Here is a 17,842-nt window from a genome sequence, read left to right as displayed (position 1 = left end):
ATTGTTGTACATGTCCCTTTTGCAGAGATCAGTGACCACTGTTACTGGCATAGGAACTGAGGGAAATAACGGTGTCCCAGACAATGATTAAAATCTGTCAAATGTTTCAGCCTGTTCACACGCTATAAAAAAAAAGGAGCGAAAATGCTTAGCTGGAGCTGGATGAAATGTTACACAACACATAGCTAGAATATGGACAGAAAAATGCCTACTAACCCAAAACCTAATGCAAGGTTAATTATATGCTATATAATCTATGGTAACATGGTTTTTTTTTTTTGGCTAGAAGGGGGGAAAGGGTTGGATTAAATTTTAATGTGGTTTGTGTCCCTGATTAACCTCTCTACTGGTCTTAGTGATCATTGCTAAGTTTCAGTGACAGCTGTCTAAAATGGAAATTCCCATCACTTTGGAGAGATTTCCACCTCCCCCTTCCTTTAGATTGTAAGCTCCACGAGCAGGGTCCTCACATTCTTCTGTACTGAAATGTATTGTAATTGTACTGTCTCCCTTATATTGTAAAGCGCTGCGCAAACTGTTGGCGCTATATAAATCCTGTATAATAATAATAATTTCCTATGATTTACAGTTGGGTTTCCAGGACAGAAAGCGAAGGAAAATTCAAGCCTTCTCTACTTTTACTACTAAAAGGTTTTGACTATATATACATTTTATGCTATAACACAAATTTTACTTTCAAAAACAGGAACTGTTGTTCAAATCAATGATAGGCACACATATAAATCAATGAAGCATACAAAGCACAAATGCTCAGTATTTTCACACTCTCTTTACACAAAATGGGAATCTTGTGCTACAATTTGATTGTAAAGGCCACTCATTTAAATGACTGGGTAGGTATACTCTGGTTCCAAAAATGAAGCATAGAGATGTGCAGAGGTGGTTATCAGAAAAAAAATTCTTCTAAGGTATTTCATAAAACTTATTTTATTTTAATGACTTGTATAAAAACACCTTCAATGCATTATGTAGCACGGACATGGTCACTTCATCAAGAACAGTGCACAGGTAACTGGTTGCGAAAAAAATGACACAGGGTATTTATACTGTATAAAAACACACAAAGTATAAAAAAGGGGACTAAACTCTGTTGTAGCTGCTAATAGTTCTTAAAAAGGCAGCCTAATAGATTCAAGACAAAATTAAAAGTAACTGATAATGTATGTGAGATATGGTGTGATGCATTCAGATAACGGGGTTGATTTACTAAAAGCAAATAGGCTGTTTACAAGGGAATTTTCCCTTGGCTTGGTGAATGTGGCAAAAATGTGTTTTGAAAAGAATAACTAATCACGTTTAAGGAATATGAAAAACAGTATTTTTTTGCTTGCATAATCTTGCCAAGTGCAGTCCTAAGGCAAGACAAGGCCAAAAGTCTTGTTCCCTATCATGCCAGTTCACTCCACCATGCTGTGGTACAGCATGATGCAACATTGTCCACTGCATTACACTGTGCTGTGGCCAATAGAACTGACATTTTAAAAAAACGTTTGCACCAAAAAATAAGCAGTGTGATGTGCTGTTTAAAGTGCGCTGAAACCACTGCTTTTACATCACACACCAGCAGCTGCGTTCTAGCATAGGTGCTGATGTGAAAGAGCCCTAAACATGATTGCTGTGATGAGTAATTTAAAAAATAACCTAAAAATCATCAATATGCCCAATATACTGTACATATATTCAATTCAATATTCTATTTCACAAATAGCAGCAGAAAAGATCATTCAAGTATATAGTTGGTGATTCTTTGTTTTGATCAGCTAGCAGCATGAAATATATCCATATATTAATGATGGGCAACATTAAAAGTACCAGATTGTATCAAATGGTAAGTGACTGTAATAAGAAACTAGGAAATATTTTTCAAATACAATACATTCGATTGCATTGTAAAAGTGTGCTTCACTGACATTGATTTTTTTTAAAGTACAAAGCTCTATTTTAAATACTCTTTAAATGAAGGGCTTAAATACAAAAGCTATGGTCAAGAAATATGGTGATGTTTTCCAAGGCCATGAAGGTTTCCTTCCATAGGCCATTTAATATTGCAAACATATACCTGCTATGGGAAATAGCAAAATATTTTTTGTCTTACTATGTTGTATCAACCTGAAGTACAATTAACATTATTCAATCACATTTTTTTATGAATTTGCAAAACAGTATTGTATATTTTGCAGCAACATTTTGCAGTTTTTTACTGGTTAGTAAGAAATGTAAATATAAACACTCCACTGCACAAAAAATAATAATTTGTATGTGTAAAAATAATTAATAAAAGTCCAAAACAAAAAGTCCCAAATATAAGAATGTGCTCCAATCCCAGAAATAGTGCTCAACAAAATCTTTAAAAAGTGCTCACACCATCCGTGATTGACAATCCAATCCCCACTCACCAGATGGAGTGGACACTTTGCTGGTATGGCTACAGAGTTAAACAAGCTTTAAAGACGGGGTGTATCCTCCCCAGATACAGCTGCACTTGATATACTCCAAAAATGATTCCCACGTTTAGATGGCAATGAAAAACAAATAACACAAATAGTGCAATACTGTATAAAACTCTTTATTCCCAAATAATGCTGCCCTTATTGCACTGACATGATATAAATTGTTTTCACGCTTCTATAATAGGCTCAGAGGCTCATACTTATGACACAAATCCATAAAATCCTCCTTCGCAGAAGTGGACTGGCAGTAGGTAATATGACTTACAATCTCCCCTTAAGGAAAGCAGGAAGTCACTCCGGAGCGCTGCAAACCAGCATGCGCTCCACTCACCGGACATGACATCACTACGCATTCACCGGAACCGGAAATACGACGATACGTTTCGCTCCTCCTCTAGGGTGTTATCAAAGCTCTATTTTAAATACTCTTTAAATGAAGGGCTTAAATGCAAAAGCTATGGTCAAGAAATATGGTGATGTTTTCCAAGGCCATGAAGGTTTCCTTCCATAGGCCATTTAATGTGGCAAACATATACCTGCTATGGGAAATACCAAAATCTTTTTTGTCTTCCTATGGTATATCAACTTGAAGTACAATTGACGTTATTCAATCCCATTTTTTACTGAATTTGCAAAACAGTATTGTATATTTTGCAGCAACATTTTGCAGTTGTTTACTGGTTAGTAAGAAATGTGTTTAAATATTAATGTTTAAACACTAGCCTACAGGGCACTTATACCCCTTTCTGGCCCAGGCCAATTTCCAGCTTTCAGCGCTGTCGCACTTTGAATGACAATTGCGCGGTCATGCAACACTGTACCCATATGAAATTTTTATAATTTTTTTGTGACAGATAGAGATTTATTTTGGTGGTATTTAATCACCTCTGGGTTTTTTTTTCTTAAACAAACCAAAAACCACTGAAAATTTTGAATAAAAATGTTTTTTCTTAGTTTTTGTTATAAAATTTTGTAAATAAGTGATTTTTCTCCTTCACTGATGTGCGCTAATGAGGCTGCACTGATGGGCACTGATAGGCTGCACTGACGGACACTGATAGGTGGCACTGATGGGCACTGATGAGGAGGCACTGGTAGGTGGCACTGATCGGCATTGACAGGCATCACTGATGGGCACTGAAAGGCAGCACTGATTCATGGCACTGATATATGGCACTGATAGGCGGCACTAACTGGCACTAATAGGCGGCACTGACTGGCACTGTTAGGCGGCACTGACTGGCACTATTAGGCGGCACTGACAGGCACTAATAGGCGGCACTGATGCGCACTGATAGGCAGCACTGACTGGCACTGATGGGTGGCACTGATTGGTGGCACTGATTGGCATTGTTAGGTGGCACTGACTGGCACTGATGGGTGACACTGAAAGGCAGTTCAGATGGGCACTGCTATGTGGCACTGATGCGCACTCGTAGGCACTGATATGTGGCACTGATGTGGCACTGGCACGAGGCACTGAGGAGCACTGACATAAGGCACTGATGGACACTGACAGGTGGCACTGCTGGGGCTACATTGATCATCAGGGCACACTAATCATCAGTGCACTGATGATCAGTGTACATGTCCCCTCCTTGGAAAGCCAATTACCGGTTCTCCTCTCCTCTCGAGCTGTCAGCATGACAGCTCGAGAGGAGAGAAATGCTGAGAACCGGCATTTCCCTGTTTACATGTGATCAGCTGTGATTGGACACAGTTGATCACATGACCGAGCCAACATCTTCAGCTCTTTCCGTGATCGGTGATCCGCTGTGTCCGAGAGACACAGAGCACCACCGATCGCCGTGCTGCGCTCTCCCTGAGCCGCACATGCGCAGTGAGAATGGGAGGACATCATATGACGTCCTCCCAGAACGAGAGAACCACCTTGTGCCCGTCATATTACTATATGGTGGGCGGGAGGTGGTTAAAGTTTCCCTAAAATGTTCTATCACAAACAAAAATGCTACTAGGTATAAAGCACAGGCACTTAGAGGTCTCTGCACACACCTACAGCAGCTCTAATTCAACTCTGCTACAACCTAATAATGCTGGAACTTGCCTGCAACCTTGGGTAATAGGAATGTTAAGGGCAGCATCATCATTACCAGGAAGTGACAAAGTTTTGCCTGATCAGGACTGCCAGCATTTAGCTGTAGCAGAGGTGAATGAGAGCAGCTGCAAGTTATGTACAGACACCTACTGTATATGCAGCTGAACTTTATACCACCTATCAACAATCACAACATTTAAGGCAGAACTCCATTAATTTATGTTTCCTCCCGTGCACTGGGGCTGTGCCTGCACTGCATGGGTTAACAGCTCAATTTGTACAGGGGCACACCAATAGGCTGTACTTACCTGATCCTTTGAACCTCTGGAAAACAGCACTCCCCCACGTCCAGACTGTTCCTGCCGTATGTGAGCATAATGACATCACAGGATTGCTAGAGGCAGGAGGACAGGAGCAGCAGGGACTATTCTTGTGCTCGGAGGATCGGCGGATTAGGTAAGTATATCTCTGCTCTCCTCACCCCTAGACAAAAATGAGCAGTTAACCCAAGCAGTGTGGGAACAGCCCCGCTGCATGGGAATTTTTTTTTTCCTGGAATTCTTCTTTAAGGTCTTTTCTTACAACCTAACGAACTGAAACAGAAAGCATATGTGGACTAAATGGCAAATTTATCAATACTTACATGTTACATGGTTGCATTTACCAGCAATTCTTGATCTTTTGTTTGTTTTATCATCAAATTATTTGAGTGGGTAATTTTGAAGAATTCTGTAATGTCATTTCTTTTTTTTTTTTTTTATAAATTGGGATTGGGATTACTAAAATTTTTATTTAAAGCTGGATGTCTTATGGTTTTACAGGAGATCCATCATCTTGCAAACCAACATACTGTATAAAACAGCAACATTTTCCATGACCTCCTCAGCAAATGGGTACATAGCCATAGTACAATTCATGCCACTTTACTGAAATACACTGCACTGTGTACACACTATGATTTATTAAACTGTGCATTGCAAGTGCAGTTGCTCTAAAAGAGGGGAAACTCTGCTGATTTCTATCATCCAATTGCGTGCGAGCAAAAATGCTGTTTTGGTTTTTTTTCCCCCTTGCATGTGTTTTAGTACTCTTTGCAAAATGAAGCTTTAGCTCATTCACTAAGCTCTGGAGCAATTTCACTTGTAGTGCACAGTATATTTGCTTTTAGTAAATCAACCCCTATGCGTTATGTTTTTGTAATTCCTTTTACCGCTTCTCGACCGCCCTATAGCAGAAATACTGCTACAGGGCGGCACGGGTGCGCAAAATCACGTATATATACGTGATTTTGCACTTCCGGGTAGAGGGTGCGTGTGAGCCTTGTGCACGTCCTATCCACATTACCATTTGTGGCCGCGGCTGTCAATCATCTTTCCCGGCTGGTGATTACTCGCCGGCGCTTGGCGATTTCCGAGGATCTCTAACAGGGAGGAGAGCTGTTTTGTTTACTAACAGTTCTCCTCCCTGTCATTCCTGCTATAAGTCTCTGATTGCTGCCATTACTAGTAAAAATTAAAAAAAAAATCCCAGTGTATATACCGCCATTTGTAAATGCTATAACGTTCACATAAACCAATTCATTTACATGCATTGGGATTTTTTTCAGCAAAGACATGTAGCAGAATGCATTTTGGCGTAAATGTATGACAAAATTTGATTTTTAAATTTTTTTTTACTGAACATGTTTAATAGCAAAATGTCAAAAATATTTTTTTCTCAAAATTGTCGGTCTTTTTTTTTTAATAATGCAAAAAATAAAAAACACACAGGTGATCAAATACCACCTGAAAGAAAGCTCAATTTGTGGGAAAAAGACGTAAATTTCATTTGGGTGCAGCATTGCATGACCGCGCAATTGTCAGTCAAAGTAATGCAGCACCAAAATGCAAAAAATAGCCTGCTCAGGAAGAGGGGTAAATCAAATACCACCAAAGGGAGGGCAAGTGATTAAAGGATAAGTTCACCTTTATTTATTTATTTATTTAAGGTACTTGTATAGCGCCGTCAATTTACGCAGCACTTTACATATATATTGTACATTCACATCACTCCCTAACCCTCAGGGGGCGTAAAATCTAAGGTCTCTAACTCACATTCATACATACACATACTAGGGCCAATTTAGACAGGATCCAATTCACCTACCAGCATGTCTTTGGAGTATAGGAGGAAACCGGAGTACCCAGAGGAAACCCACACAGGCACAGGGAGAACATGCAAACTCCAGGCAGGTGGTGCCATGGCTGGCACTTGAACCAACGACCCTAGTACTGCCAGGCGGAAGTGCTAACCATTTAGCCACTGTGCTGCCATGTTACATGTTCCATCAATTTTTTAGAGGTTCCCTGTACAAGCTGTCACTTTTTAAAAATAGTGTGGCCGTGCAGGGCTCCACCCACACTGCCACGTCATTCATTCACAGTGTTCTGTGAATGAATGAACTACAAGTCCCAACAGCCTTAGCGGTTGTCGGCTTGTAGTTCTAAATTAACTACCATGGTGCTGTGGAGCACTGTGGTAGTTCATTGAATCTTCCTGTCAGTATATCTGCTTGCCTGTACATTCCGTATGGGCAAGCAGATACACTGACGGGTCTGCAGGAGACCTTCATGGCACCAGCAAACTGCTTCACAGGCTTCTGCAACCAAAAATAATACACGCAAATTTTTTTACCTGCAAACAAATGTGCATTTATTATTTTTGGTCACAAGGTCGACTAATCCTTTAACTATTACAAGATTATTTCATTTTTTAGGCTTGGTTCACACTACTGCAATGCAACTTTGATGTGATTTCCAGTGTGAATACGTGGTTTGACTTTGAATATTCTTTAGCCAGATTGCACTGTAGATCACATCAAAGTAGTGCAGGAACCTGTTCCAAAATTGCACAGTTCTGAGCCGTATTGATTAAAATGAGCACTATTGAAAATAATGAGATTTCCTTTGTCATGCAATTCAAGTTGCATCAGAAGTTGCACTAGTGTGAGCCAGGCCTTAAAGGTATTTGAGAATTTAAAACACTGTTAATACTGTATTTCCCTTGCTTTAGGTGCTGTCATGACAAGCCTAGAATGGTGTACACACTGCTCATTTACATAAATTTTTTTCTCTTACTCCTAAAGTCACATGCCTTCTAAGTAACATTACAGTCTGTAATTGTAGGTAGCAGTTTATGAAATCATATATGCACACTTGCCGTAACCACAGAGGATTTGTGCATGAGCATTGTAGATTGTGTTGTCTTTAGCCCCCTTTAGCGATACCAGTACATGTTTTATAATGTATTGTTCCTCCATGAAATGCAAATGAAAACTCACTAATTGGTGTAAGACTGCCCCAAAATCATTAAAAAAAATACAACTTGATTACAGTTACACTCTCCATTAGCTGGTGTATGCTTAGATGCTGGAGTGAGCATGACATAAAAAAACTAGTGAAAGGGAAGGGGTATAAGGGGCAAATATGCCGCTCTACAACACTGCATACAAGGAGAGGCACTGTGCCTGTCTCTGTATGCCCACTTAGAGTAGGTCTTAATTACCTCCAGTTTCATTATCTATTAACTGAAGGTAATTATTTTTCTAATTTGGTGCATTAATAAAAGAACTTTGTAAAATTGCACTATAAAGAACTACTTGAATCTGCCACATGTGTTAGGTTACCAAATGGACAGCCATAGCAGCAGAAAAGTGTCAGTAGTGATTTATTCTGATTACTTCTCCCAAATGTCTTTATTGGCAGAAGCTATAAAATTGACTTCTAAGTTGCAATGCACTCATGTAGTCATTAAAGCGGAACTTCACTGCATCTGAGCAAAACAAACCAAAAACACTGTTTAAATCATTTTTAGTATTCAAAGCAATCTCGCCCATCCACCTAAGTCCCCATGCTTTATTTGGCTGAGAAATCACTTTGAAAAACACCCACTAGCATTTCTGGCCGTAGCCATCTTGAGTAAGGGCAGATGATCACAAACTCTACCAAGTAGCCCCTGTGCGTTTTGTGTATTTTATACAAAACTACAGCTACTTTTAAAACCTGGGCTAGATATTACTCTCACAGGTATATTTAAAAATGCTACAGATTGCACAATAAACTTAGAGAAGGATTTGTCTGTATTAAGGTCATAACATTCCTACCAAGAAGGGCAGTGATTACAGATAACTTATACTAAAGTACATTTTGGAATAACTGGATTCTTTTCTTAACCATTTCAATACCGGGCAATTTTACACCTTCCTGCCCAGGCCATTTTTCACGTTTCAGCGCTCTCACACTTTGAATGACAATTGCGCGGTCATACAACATTGTACCCAAACTAAAATTTTATCATTTTCTTCACACAACTAGAGCTTTCTTTTGGTGGTATTTAATCACCACCGGGGTTTTTATTTTTTGCTAAATTAACAAAAAAAGACCAAAAATTTTGAAAAAAAACCACATTTTTCTTTGTTTCTGTTATAAAAGTTTACAAATAAATAATTGTTCATCATAAATTTAGGCCAAGATGTATTCTGCTACATGTCTTTGGTGAAAGTAACCCAAATTAGGATGTATTATTTAGTTTGTAGGAAAGTTATAGAGTTCACAAACTATGGTATAGATCTGAAAATTGATCAATCCTGAAGTACTGACAGCCAATCTAATTTCTTGAGGTCCAAGAATGTCAGAACAGTACAGATATCCCCCAAATGACCCCTTTTTGCAGAGTAGACAGTCCGACGTACTTCATAACAGGAATGGCGAGTTTTTTGATGTTGTATTTTTTTTGTCATAATTTTTCGGAAAATTAAAAAAATTAAAAAAATTATTTTCACTATTTTTTTTTTACATACTGTCACCAGTGCAGTACAGCGTCATCATATAACTGGCATGGCGATGAACAGGGACACTGACTGGTGACAGTATGAAAAAAAAATATATATATATATTATTTTTTTTTGTATTATTTTTAATTTTTTATAAAAAAATTTTTATTTTTTTTAAGATTTTTTTTTCATATTTTACTATGACCAAAGTAGTACAATGTTACCATAGTAACATTGTACTACTTTGGGGAAGTGATCAGTATTTTTTATTTTTTTTTTACACAATTTGCTTATAGCAAAGAATTACTTTGCTATAAGCAAGCATTTACCTGAATGACATCGATTCATTCAGGTTTTTTTTTTTTTTTTTGTGCTTAGCTGTGATTTGGCCACAGCTAAGCACATGACATGTGCATGTGACCTGCTGTGACCATTCACAGCTAGGCACTAGTATACAATGGATGGCATGAATGAAGCCATCCATTGTAAACAACATTGTAAACAACTGTCATGTGACCTGCTGTGATTGGTCACAGCAGGTCACATGGTACCGGCAACGGGGGCCATACTCAGATCTGTCATCGGCCGTGTCCGAGGTACAACCGCGTGAATTGCACATGTGCGGGAGGACGCCAAATGGCGTACACCCCGGAAAGCTAGAGCATTTTTGCGGCCGCCAAACGGCTATAGGCCGGGCGGCTAATGGTTAATAATAATATGTCCAAGGCATGAAAAAAAAGTCAGAGGTTGATTAAAGCACACAATTCCAATAATGTGAGTGCAGGCATGTGTCTATATAAAATTTAGCACAAACAATATTAAAATCAGTGGACCAGCAGAATAATGGGATATTTTAATTTATATAATTTCACAGAAAAAAAAAAAATTAACAATTGTTTTCACATTGGACCGACTTCCTCAGCTATAGCAATACTTGAAATGGAACTGAAGTCTTTTTTTAGGAGAGACTGTTAGTAGGCAGGCTATTTTTGCAGAAGAGACATGCAATGTCTGCTAATGAAGCAGGGCCCTCCTAACCCTCTTGTATTGAACTGGATTGTTGCTGTATTGTCTCCCAATATAGTGTAAAGTGCTGAGCAAACTGTTGGCGCTATATAAATTCTGTATAATAATAATAATAATGATAATGAAGATGGCTAAGGATCAACGCACAAAAGAAGATGCCGATGCCAGTGCAGAGAGGGGAAGGGACTATTGGAGGAAAGGTAAGTAAGGATCCATTTTGTTAATCTTTATTCTAATTCTTATAAATAACTGTTTTTACTTCATCTGCTTCAAGCATGTATATATATTATTTTAAATATCCCATAATGCTGCTGGTATACAATTTTTAATAACTTAGTTGTTTACAGTAATAACGGGTAACTTTTCATGTAACCAAGTTGCAATATGCTCTTTTAAACCATTGTATTCCCTCTGAAGTTAGTATTTTACAATTTTATGTACACAACTTGGTCTTGAAGGTCATTCTCCAACACAATCCTAAAATGTAAAGCACCAAGTCACAAAGAGGTCACCTCATCCAGCTTGCACTTGTTTTAAAGGTTTTTCAAATGTATGCCACAGACCATATTTGGACATGTACAAAAACTGTTTGCAGCACAAAATATAAAACAATCTAAAATGGATGACCCTGAAAAAAATTGGTTTCACTTGCAGAACCTGTGTTTCTCAGTGCTGCAAAAAGTTGCAGTGCACCACAGATCCAAGGTAACTTTAGACAGGAGATTAGTCACCCGATTCAGACGATTTAGGCTCAGTCAACAAGTCCATGGGCATTAAAAAAAATGACCCACTTGCTAAGGAAAGAGCAACTGGTCATGATTCTCCCTGAGACAAACCAGTTCCAGTGATACCTTCCTGCACTTCCTTCTTCCTCCTCTGTAGTCATAAACATTCATGCTCAGGGCTCAGGAAATCTAAGTGTACATACTCCAGAAAGTTCTTTCATACGAAAAGTCTTTCATATGATTTTGTATTTCCAAATGCTGTCTGATATCTATGGCTAGCATTAGTTTCTTCATTTTCCAGAAACTAACTGCGATAACACATAAATGCTATTAGTCTTTGATATAGGATTTCACTTTTCCTGGTGCTCTAGTCTGACTGTCTCTTTTCGCTTTGATTCCTTCCCTTTGTCAGAATTTCTCTACTGTCTTGCTTTCCTAACCTCGACATTGAAGAGTAACAGAATTATGACATTTTTACTACAGGCTTTTCACCACTCGCCATCTGTGTTTAATTAATAACTATTATTGTTTTGGAGCCTCATTTCTGTTAGGTGTAAATGATATAGCTCTGTACTTCACACATCGATTAGATGAGCCCTCATCTTAAAACTCTACTTACATTATTGTATTTATGTAGCCCAAAAACAATATTGAATTATTTGGAACACAATTCAGTGTATTCAAGAATTATATAGTGGACACACACTGCAAATGATCTAAGGCAGATCCATATGTCAAAATGCAGTAATACAGAGATATTACTGGGATTACCATTTTATAGTAAAAGCACATGGTATTCAACATAGTGTACAGTTTTATACATATTGCCCTCTACAGTTAAAGTTCCAGTATTATATTATTTAATTTGCTACTCATAAAGATAACAAACATTATTTTAGCATGGGTATTAGATAACTGCATATGCTGTTGTTTATTAACCTTGCCCATTTTGTATGCAAGCAGTTTCCTGGAAAGATGAAAGCATTGAACATATTGATATAGCTGGACGCTCATAATTACCTATTTAGTAGTCATCTGTAACTCCATTATTGCACATAAAAAAACACATATCAATTGTTTAGAAAATGTTGACTAAAAAACAGAAATTCCTTTCACAACTACAAATCTGGCAAATATAAAGATATATCACATAAGAACCAAAAATACACATTTTTATACCATTCAATAAATACACAATGTGTTTTCTTTGATCTGTGAAATGACCAATTACAATTTGAGTTCTGTTTTTAAATTACTTTAAAAAAAAGAGTCTAAAAATCATTACTGAGGCTAAACTGTAAGTTCTGAGTAAGTGAGTTTCATTACCTTTTCATGTGAAAAAAAAAAGTTTAGTTAAAATATTTAAAATGATACAAAAACTGGAATACTGTTTGGCTACCCCAACTGTTACTTAAATTTTTTGGTTTGCCACTAGTAAGTGCTGTTGATACCTCTAATAATAAACCATGATTTATTTGACATATCCAGTTGTAATTAGGCATACAAGAACAATATAGAGAAAATAAGTATTCTAATGGAGGTATTTGGCAAGCCTTTTTTATGATCTTGATGGAAATGCCAAGTTCAGAGTTACAACTGGGAAACATAGTAATGATGTTTTGACATAAATCATATTATATTCAGATAGTAAAAATATAAACGTATCAGTTTACTGGCTTGAACAACACAAAGAACTTAATAACAAATGTTACAAAAAAAAAACTCTTTTTATGTACTTACCTTGAAAATATTCTGTCTTTGTTATCTGTGTCTTCTTTGGTGGCTTTACAGGAGGATGCTTATTTTCATTATTTTTGAACAACGCCAGGCGCACAGCTGGGTCTAGATGAAAAAGTACATCTTAAAATTAAAAGGGCATGATATGTTTTACTGTTGTAAAGCTTAAGTTACTCTTGCTTGGACTTAGATGGCATGAGAACTGTCCTTCCGAGAAAACAAAAGAAATACTTTGAGAAATCCTTCAAGAAATGCTTCTATTTTTTTTCTATTTTAAAGAACAACTTCTGACAGCAGACAAGATAACAAAAAGTACTATATAGGACTTCTACAGCAACAGACAAAATATATTTCTTCATTCTAATTTGTGCATATATATATATATAAATATATATATATATATATATATATATATATATATATATATATATATATATATATATATATAATTTTAACTATAAAAAACTATGTAAAAAAAATTAAACCTTAATTTACTCTATTTTTATCATTTTAACATAACTTAGTGAATATGAAATACATATAACTGCCTCAAGAAAGCAAAAATTACAGTGTAAAACCAAAAAATTATAAAATAATTTGTTTTAGCTGATTCAATATAAATAGGCATGCAAATCAAGACAGTGCACAGGCTTTTTACAACATAATATCGCTACACCAATGCATAAAATATGAAGTCAAAAAAGTAGATTCTATGGAATTATGTAACTGAAGTTCTCTAATCAAGGACCAACTAAGTGGATGAAAAATTCGAAACATCTAGACTGTCATGCTTCTAAAACCTTGAACCAATTTTTTAATGTAGTTTCAACTTCAAAGCATGTCTGTGCTGTGATGCTTCTCATTTGTTTGAGAAAAGCTTCTTTTTCGAAAGGCTCCATTTGGAAACCACTGAAATTTGAACTTGACTTTAGTCACAATAAGTATTCCAAAATTATTAGTACTTTGTACTTGGTATTATCATTACATTTTTCCCTCTAAAGAGCACTATTGTTGTATATAACTAATGCTGGTCCCTATGTTATCAATATGACTTGTTCAAAAAAGGCACTCTAACTTCTACATGCTGTAAAAAATAAAACAAAAAAACAGAAAAGTGTGTCTGTAAATCTATAGGATTGTATCTATGCCTAACTCAGCCATATTCCTATTTATTGCAACTGTGTGAGGGATAATGTAGAAATAGGAATAAATAGCCTGGACACCGCACACCTCGCCCAGTCAGGTACTTAGCAGTTAAAAGCAGCATCCAATGAATTGATGATTCATGGGGCACATGGTTTGGATGGATTGAGCTGGGGCTGCTTTTACCTGCTAACTGTTTGGGCTGGGTGAGGTGTACAGCGACCAGGCTATTTCTTCCTATTTCTAGAGCGTGCTTTGGGTCTGGACAAACCTTTCTCCAGACTGTTCCCTCACTAGTCAACAGCATCCAATTCATTGGACCTTGTCAGCCTGAACAGAGGCCACTAAGCATTTATCGTGGGTCACAGTGTGTGAGAGATAATATTGCAACTGGAGAGGTGTTTTGAGGAGGGTATGCAACATAGTGTAAACAATGCAGTGCTCAACCAGTGTATAAATAAAAAACCTTAATCTTAAGAATTATGCATGGTAAATAACGTTGATACAGTGTAAAGTCTCTAACAGAGTCAAATTGAATCAGTCCCACATGCCATGATGAAACCAGAGAACTTCATATAAATCAGTGTGACACCTTTCACTTGCATGCAAGGCATACCGGAAAGATTGTGACTTCTTACTAAGAGTAGTCAATCAACCTCTTTATGATATTAGTAACATCATGGATATGGATGGTCCTCCAAAATATTACAAAAGAGTAGCAACCAAAGCGACTGTTAGATATTAGCTCCAGACCCCCAGTGTGAATCAGTAAAGCTGAAACTTAGTAAAATACATGTAATAGAGAAATGCTCCACATAGTGTAAAACCACCAATATTAGAAAATGTATTGGGTATATAGCACTTACATAGTCAAAGTTAAAATCAGCATGTACAAAAATGCCATAGAAGTATTCCAATAGGGGCCCCTGATGACATCCCGTATAATGAACTGCGTAGGGCGGAGCCACGCACACATGCTACCACGCATGAGCAACTGACTGTTGGCCATTTTTGTTGTCGGAATACGTCTATCAGTAATTATATCAGTAATTACATAACCAATACATACAGTACATCATACATATCATACTTAATCAAAATCAATAAAATAATGTTAATAAAATCATATTAAAAAAATATTTATTTTACAATAGAACCAGTCAGAGAAATATCAGTAGCACAAACACTCATAAGGAGGAGGGAGCCCTATGAATTGCTAATGAAACAATTGAGATCTAAATTGAAATTGAGCCCCCCCCCCCCCCCCCCCCCCGGGGCCAACACCTTAGTCTCAAAAATCCAATCGGACTGCCTCCTGCTGAGTTGGCTGATGAAGTGTCCCCCTCTCCAATGTTTATTAACTTTTTCCACCGCCCAGAATTTTAGACCAGTAGGGCCCCTATTATGATAGTCCCTGAAGTGTTTGGAAACAGAATGGGTTTTTAGTCCTTTTTAATATTATTATTGTGTTCCCTCACTTGCACATGTAACTGCCTAGATCAGCCTTTCTCAACCAGGGTTTCTTCAGGGGTGGCTTGGCAAAATGTCTAAAAATTGTCCAAAACTTGTATACAAGACAGCAGATGGAACAAGCCTGCCTTTTAGTTACACAAAGCCACAGTTTTTCATTGTGCACGATTACAACCTTCTAGCTGCCGGTGTCCTGACAACCAATTACATCAGTTGATAAGGAAGATGTCAGCTGCCTGCACAGCATCCTGGTTTGACCCTCCCCTGCCCCTCTCTATCAGTGCTGGGGCCACATTAGCTCAGTGATGGAGAAAAAATGAGGGAGAAAAGAAAAACTGGAACACTACCAGTGTGCAAAAGTGTATTTGCTTTGGAAGAATACATCACCTTTAATGTTGGGTGTCCTACATGTGTGGATGTTGCTGCGTTATAGAAAACTATTAGAATAATTTTTCACATTTTATAATGGGGTGCCTCAAGACTGTCCATTATTTTAAAGGGTGCCTTGGACTGTCCACAATTCTAAAGGGTGCCTTGACTGAAAAAAGGTTGAGAAACGCTGGACTAGACATTGGCCCATATGCTGTTTCTGACACGGACACTCTAACATATAAACAACCTCCTCAGTATTACATGTCATGAAATCTTTGAGTTCATACCTTTTCCCTGTCACCTTTGCTGTGAAGTCTAACCTCTCCCTCCTGGTAACGTTAGTAACCTTGCAGCCTCTACATTTACCACACTTATAAAAACCTTTCAGTCATGGGGTAAGTGTATTATTTCGCATTTTCATAATTGATTAGTAGTAGTTAGCTGCGAAGGGAGCAGTGAGAGAAATAGCTGATGCCACATATGCCCAAGGTGGGGCAACAAGTGTGTTATGACCTTGATCTACACTGAGGTCCATTGCACAAGGTGAGTGCATATTATCACTGGGTGTTTGCATGTGTCACAGAGCTTGAGAAAAGAGGAAGGAAGAGATAAATCACATTACGGTGGTGGAGGAAATACAGCTTTATTGGATATTGAAAGGCTATTATATTGTTTTGAATTAAGGACTGTCACATTATTTGATGGGATTGCACTGCATCGTGGAGGACAATATACATTTTTTGAAGTGTGGTGAAAGGCACAAATCAATACATCAGCAGCAATCACTCTTTATTTTATTTTCTAGTTTTACTATATTTTTAATGTGTTTATATTTTATTGTTCATGCGTTTATGAACTTTTATTAACTGTGCAGATTGTTTACACTGTTTTTCTGTATGTGCTGGTTTCACACCAATTTTGCAGCAGTTATGGAGGTGTTTATTTCTTGGAGCATAGAGAAGGTGATTTGGGATTTTTTCAGTTAAAAGGAACATATGTAAGGAGGGGGAATTGGGGAACTCCTTTAAAAATTGGGACATTTGTTTTGAGAAAAAATGAGGACGTGGTGGGATATAGTGGAATTTAAACAGTATATGGCAGCTGACATCTCCAACCTAATGATGGTTGAAGACAGATGAAGAATCACTAAAGGAATGGTTTAACTTTTTTTAACAGAAAAGGAAAAGAACTATTGGAATTTCTACTTAAACATATAAGAAAATGAAAAGTGTACAGACACAGATAGCAGAAATAAAAAGTAAGGTTGAACCCAAGAAAGAAACAAAAATCCTGTTGGTTGCAGGCTGGTTGGTAGGCTTCTACTATGGAGGCTCTCAAAATTTATTTGTTAAGATTGCAGAATACTGGGGTGCTCTGAAGAGGTTCTGCTGTTTACATGTGTATTTGCAAATGTGTGTAAACTGAACCCATATTTAAGACAGGACAATTGGATTGGTTGCAGGCTGGTTGGTAAGTTAAACATAGAAACTCAGTCTTGTGAACAGTGACTTTGGGTGCCAGACAGATCCTGAGATAAAGGCAATGCAGGGCAATTTATCTGACATGTTTTGGGGCAGGACAAAGGGATAGAAAAATAATATCCCCATCAAGGTAGAAAGAAGAGACCACTTCAGGTAGGAAGGAAGGTTTTGATCACAAAAGCACCTTGTCCTTGTCCCTTTGGCCAACTAGACATTTTGTACCAAGGAGAGTGCCCAAAACAGGAAGTGCGGTGCCCTAAGCAAACAATACAGGCTTGCCCTACGTAGTTAGATCTGGGTACAGTCCCCACGTTATGCACTGAGAGTACCTAAACTGGAAACTGTTAGGTAGCCATAGGCAGTAAGCAGTCAGGTCTTGATAGAAGCTTCAGAGCAAAAAAAAATCAACGTTTAAAAAAAGATCACCTAAGGACACTAGCATAAAGTGTATGAGTGAGTAAGTTCTAACAGTGGCCCTAGCAAGCAGGTACAGTCACTTGGAAGTAGCATGCATATAACCCACGGTCTATGAATACAAGTTCTGTGTCCTG

The 17,842-nt window shown here is 37.6% G+C and overlaps 1 protein-coding gene across 1 annotated transcript in view; it reads right to left on the bottom strand.

The window, feature by feature from the left end:
• LRRIQ1 (leucine rich repeats and IQ motif containing 1) overlaps window positions 1-17,842 on the bottom strand; it is a 238,741-nt gene that overhangs the window by 50,864 nt on the left and 170,035 nt on the right. The window contains exon 22 of the mRNA XM_089652370.1: window positions 12,829-12,930. Coding sequence (XP_089508496.1) covers window positions 12,829-12,930 — 102 coding nt within the window. The remainder of the gene's footprint in view (window positions 1-12,828; window positions 12,931-17,842) is intronic.

The sequence above is a fragment of the Staurois parvus genome, unplaced genomic scaffold (genome assembly GCF_062004578.1).
Source record: "Staurois parvus isolate SC_StPar_1 unplaced genomic scaffold, SC_StPar_1.0 ptg000025l, whole genome shotgun sequence".
Lineage (NCBI taxonomy): Eukaryota > Metazoa > Chordata > Amphibia > Anura > Ranidae > Staurois > Staurois parvus.
Note: the sequence above shows the minus strand (reverse complement) of the source record. Positions and strands in the feature narration are given on the sequence as shown.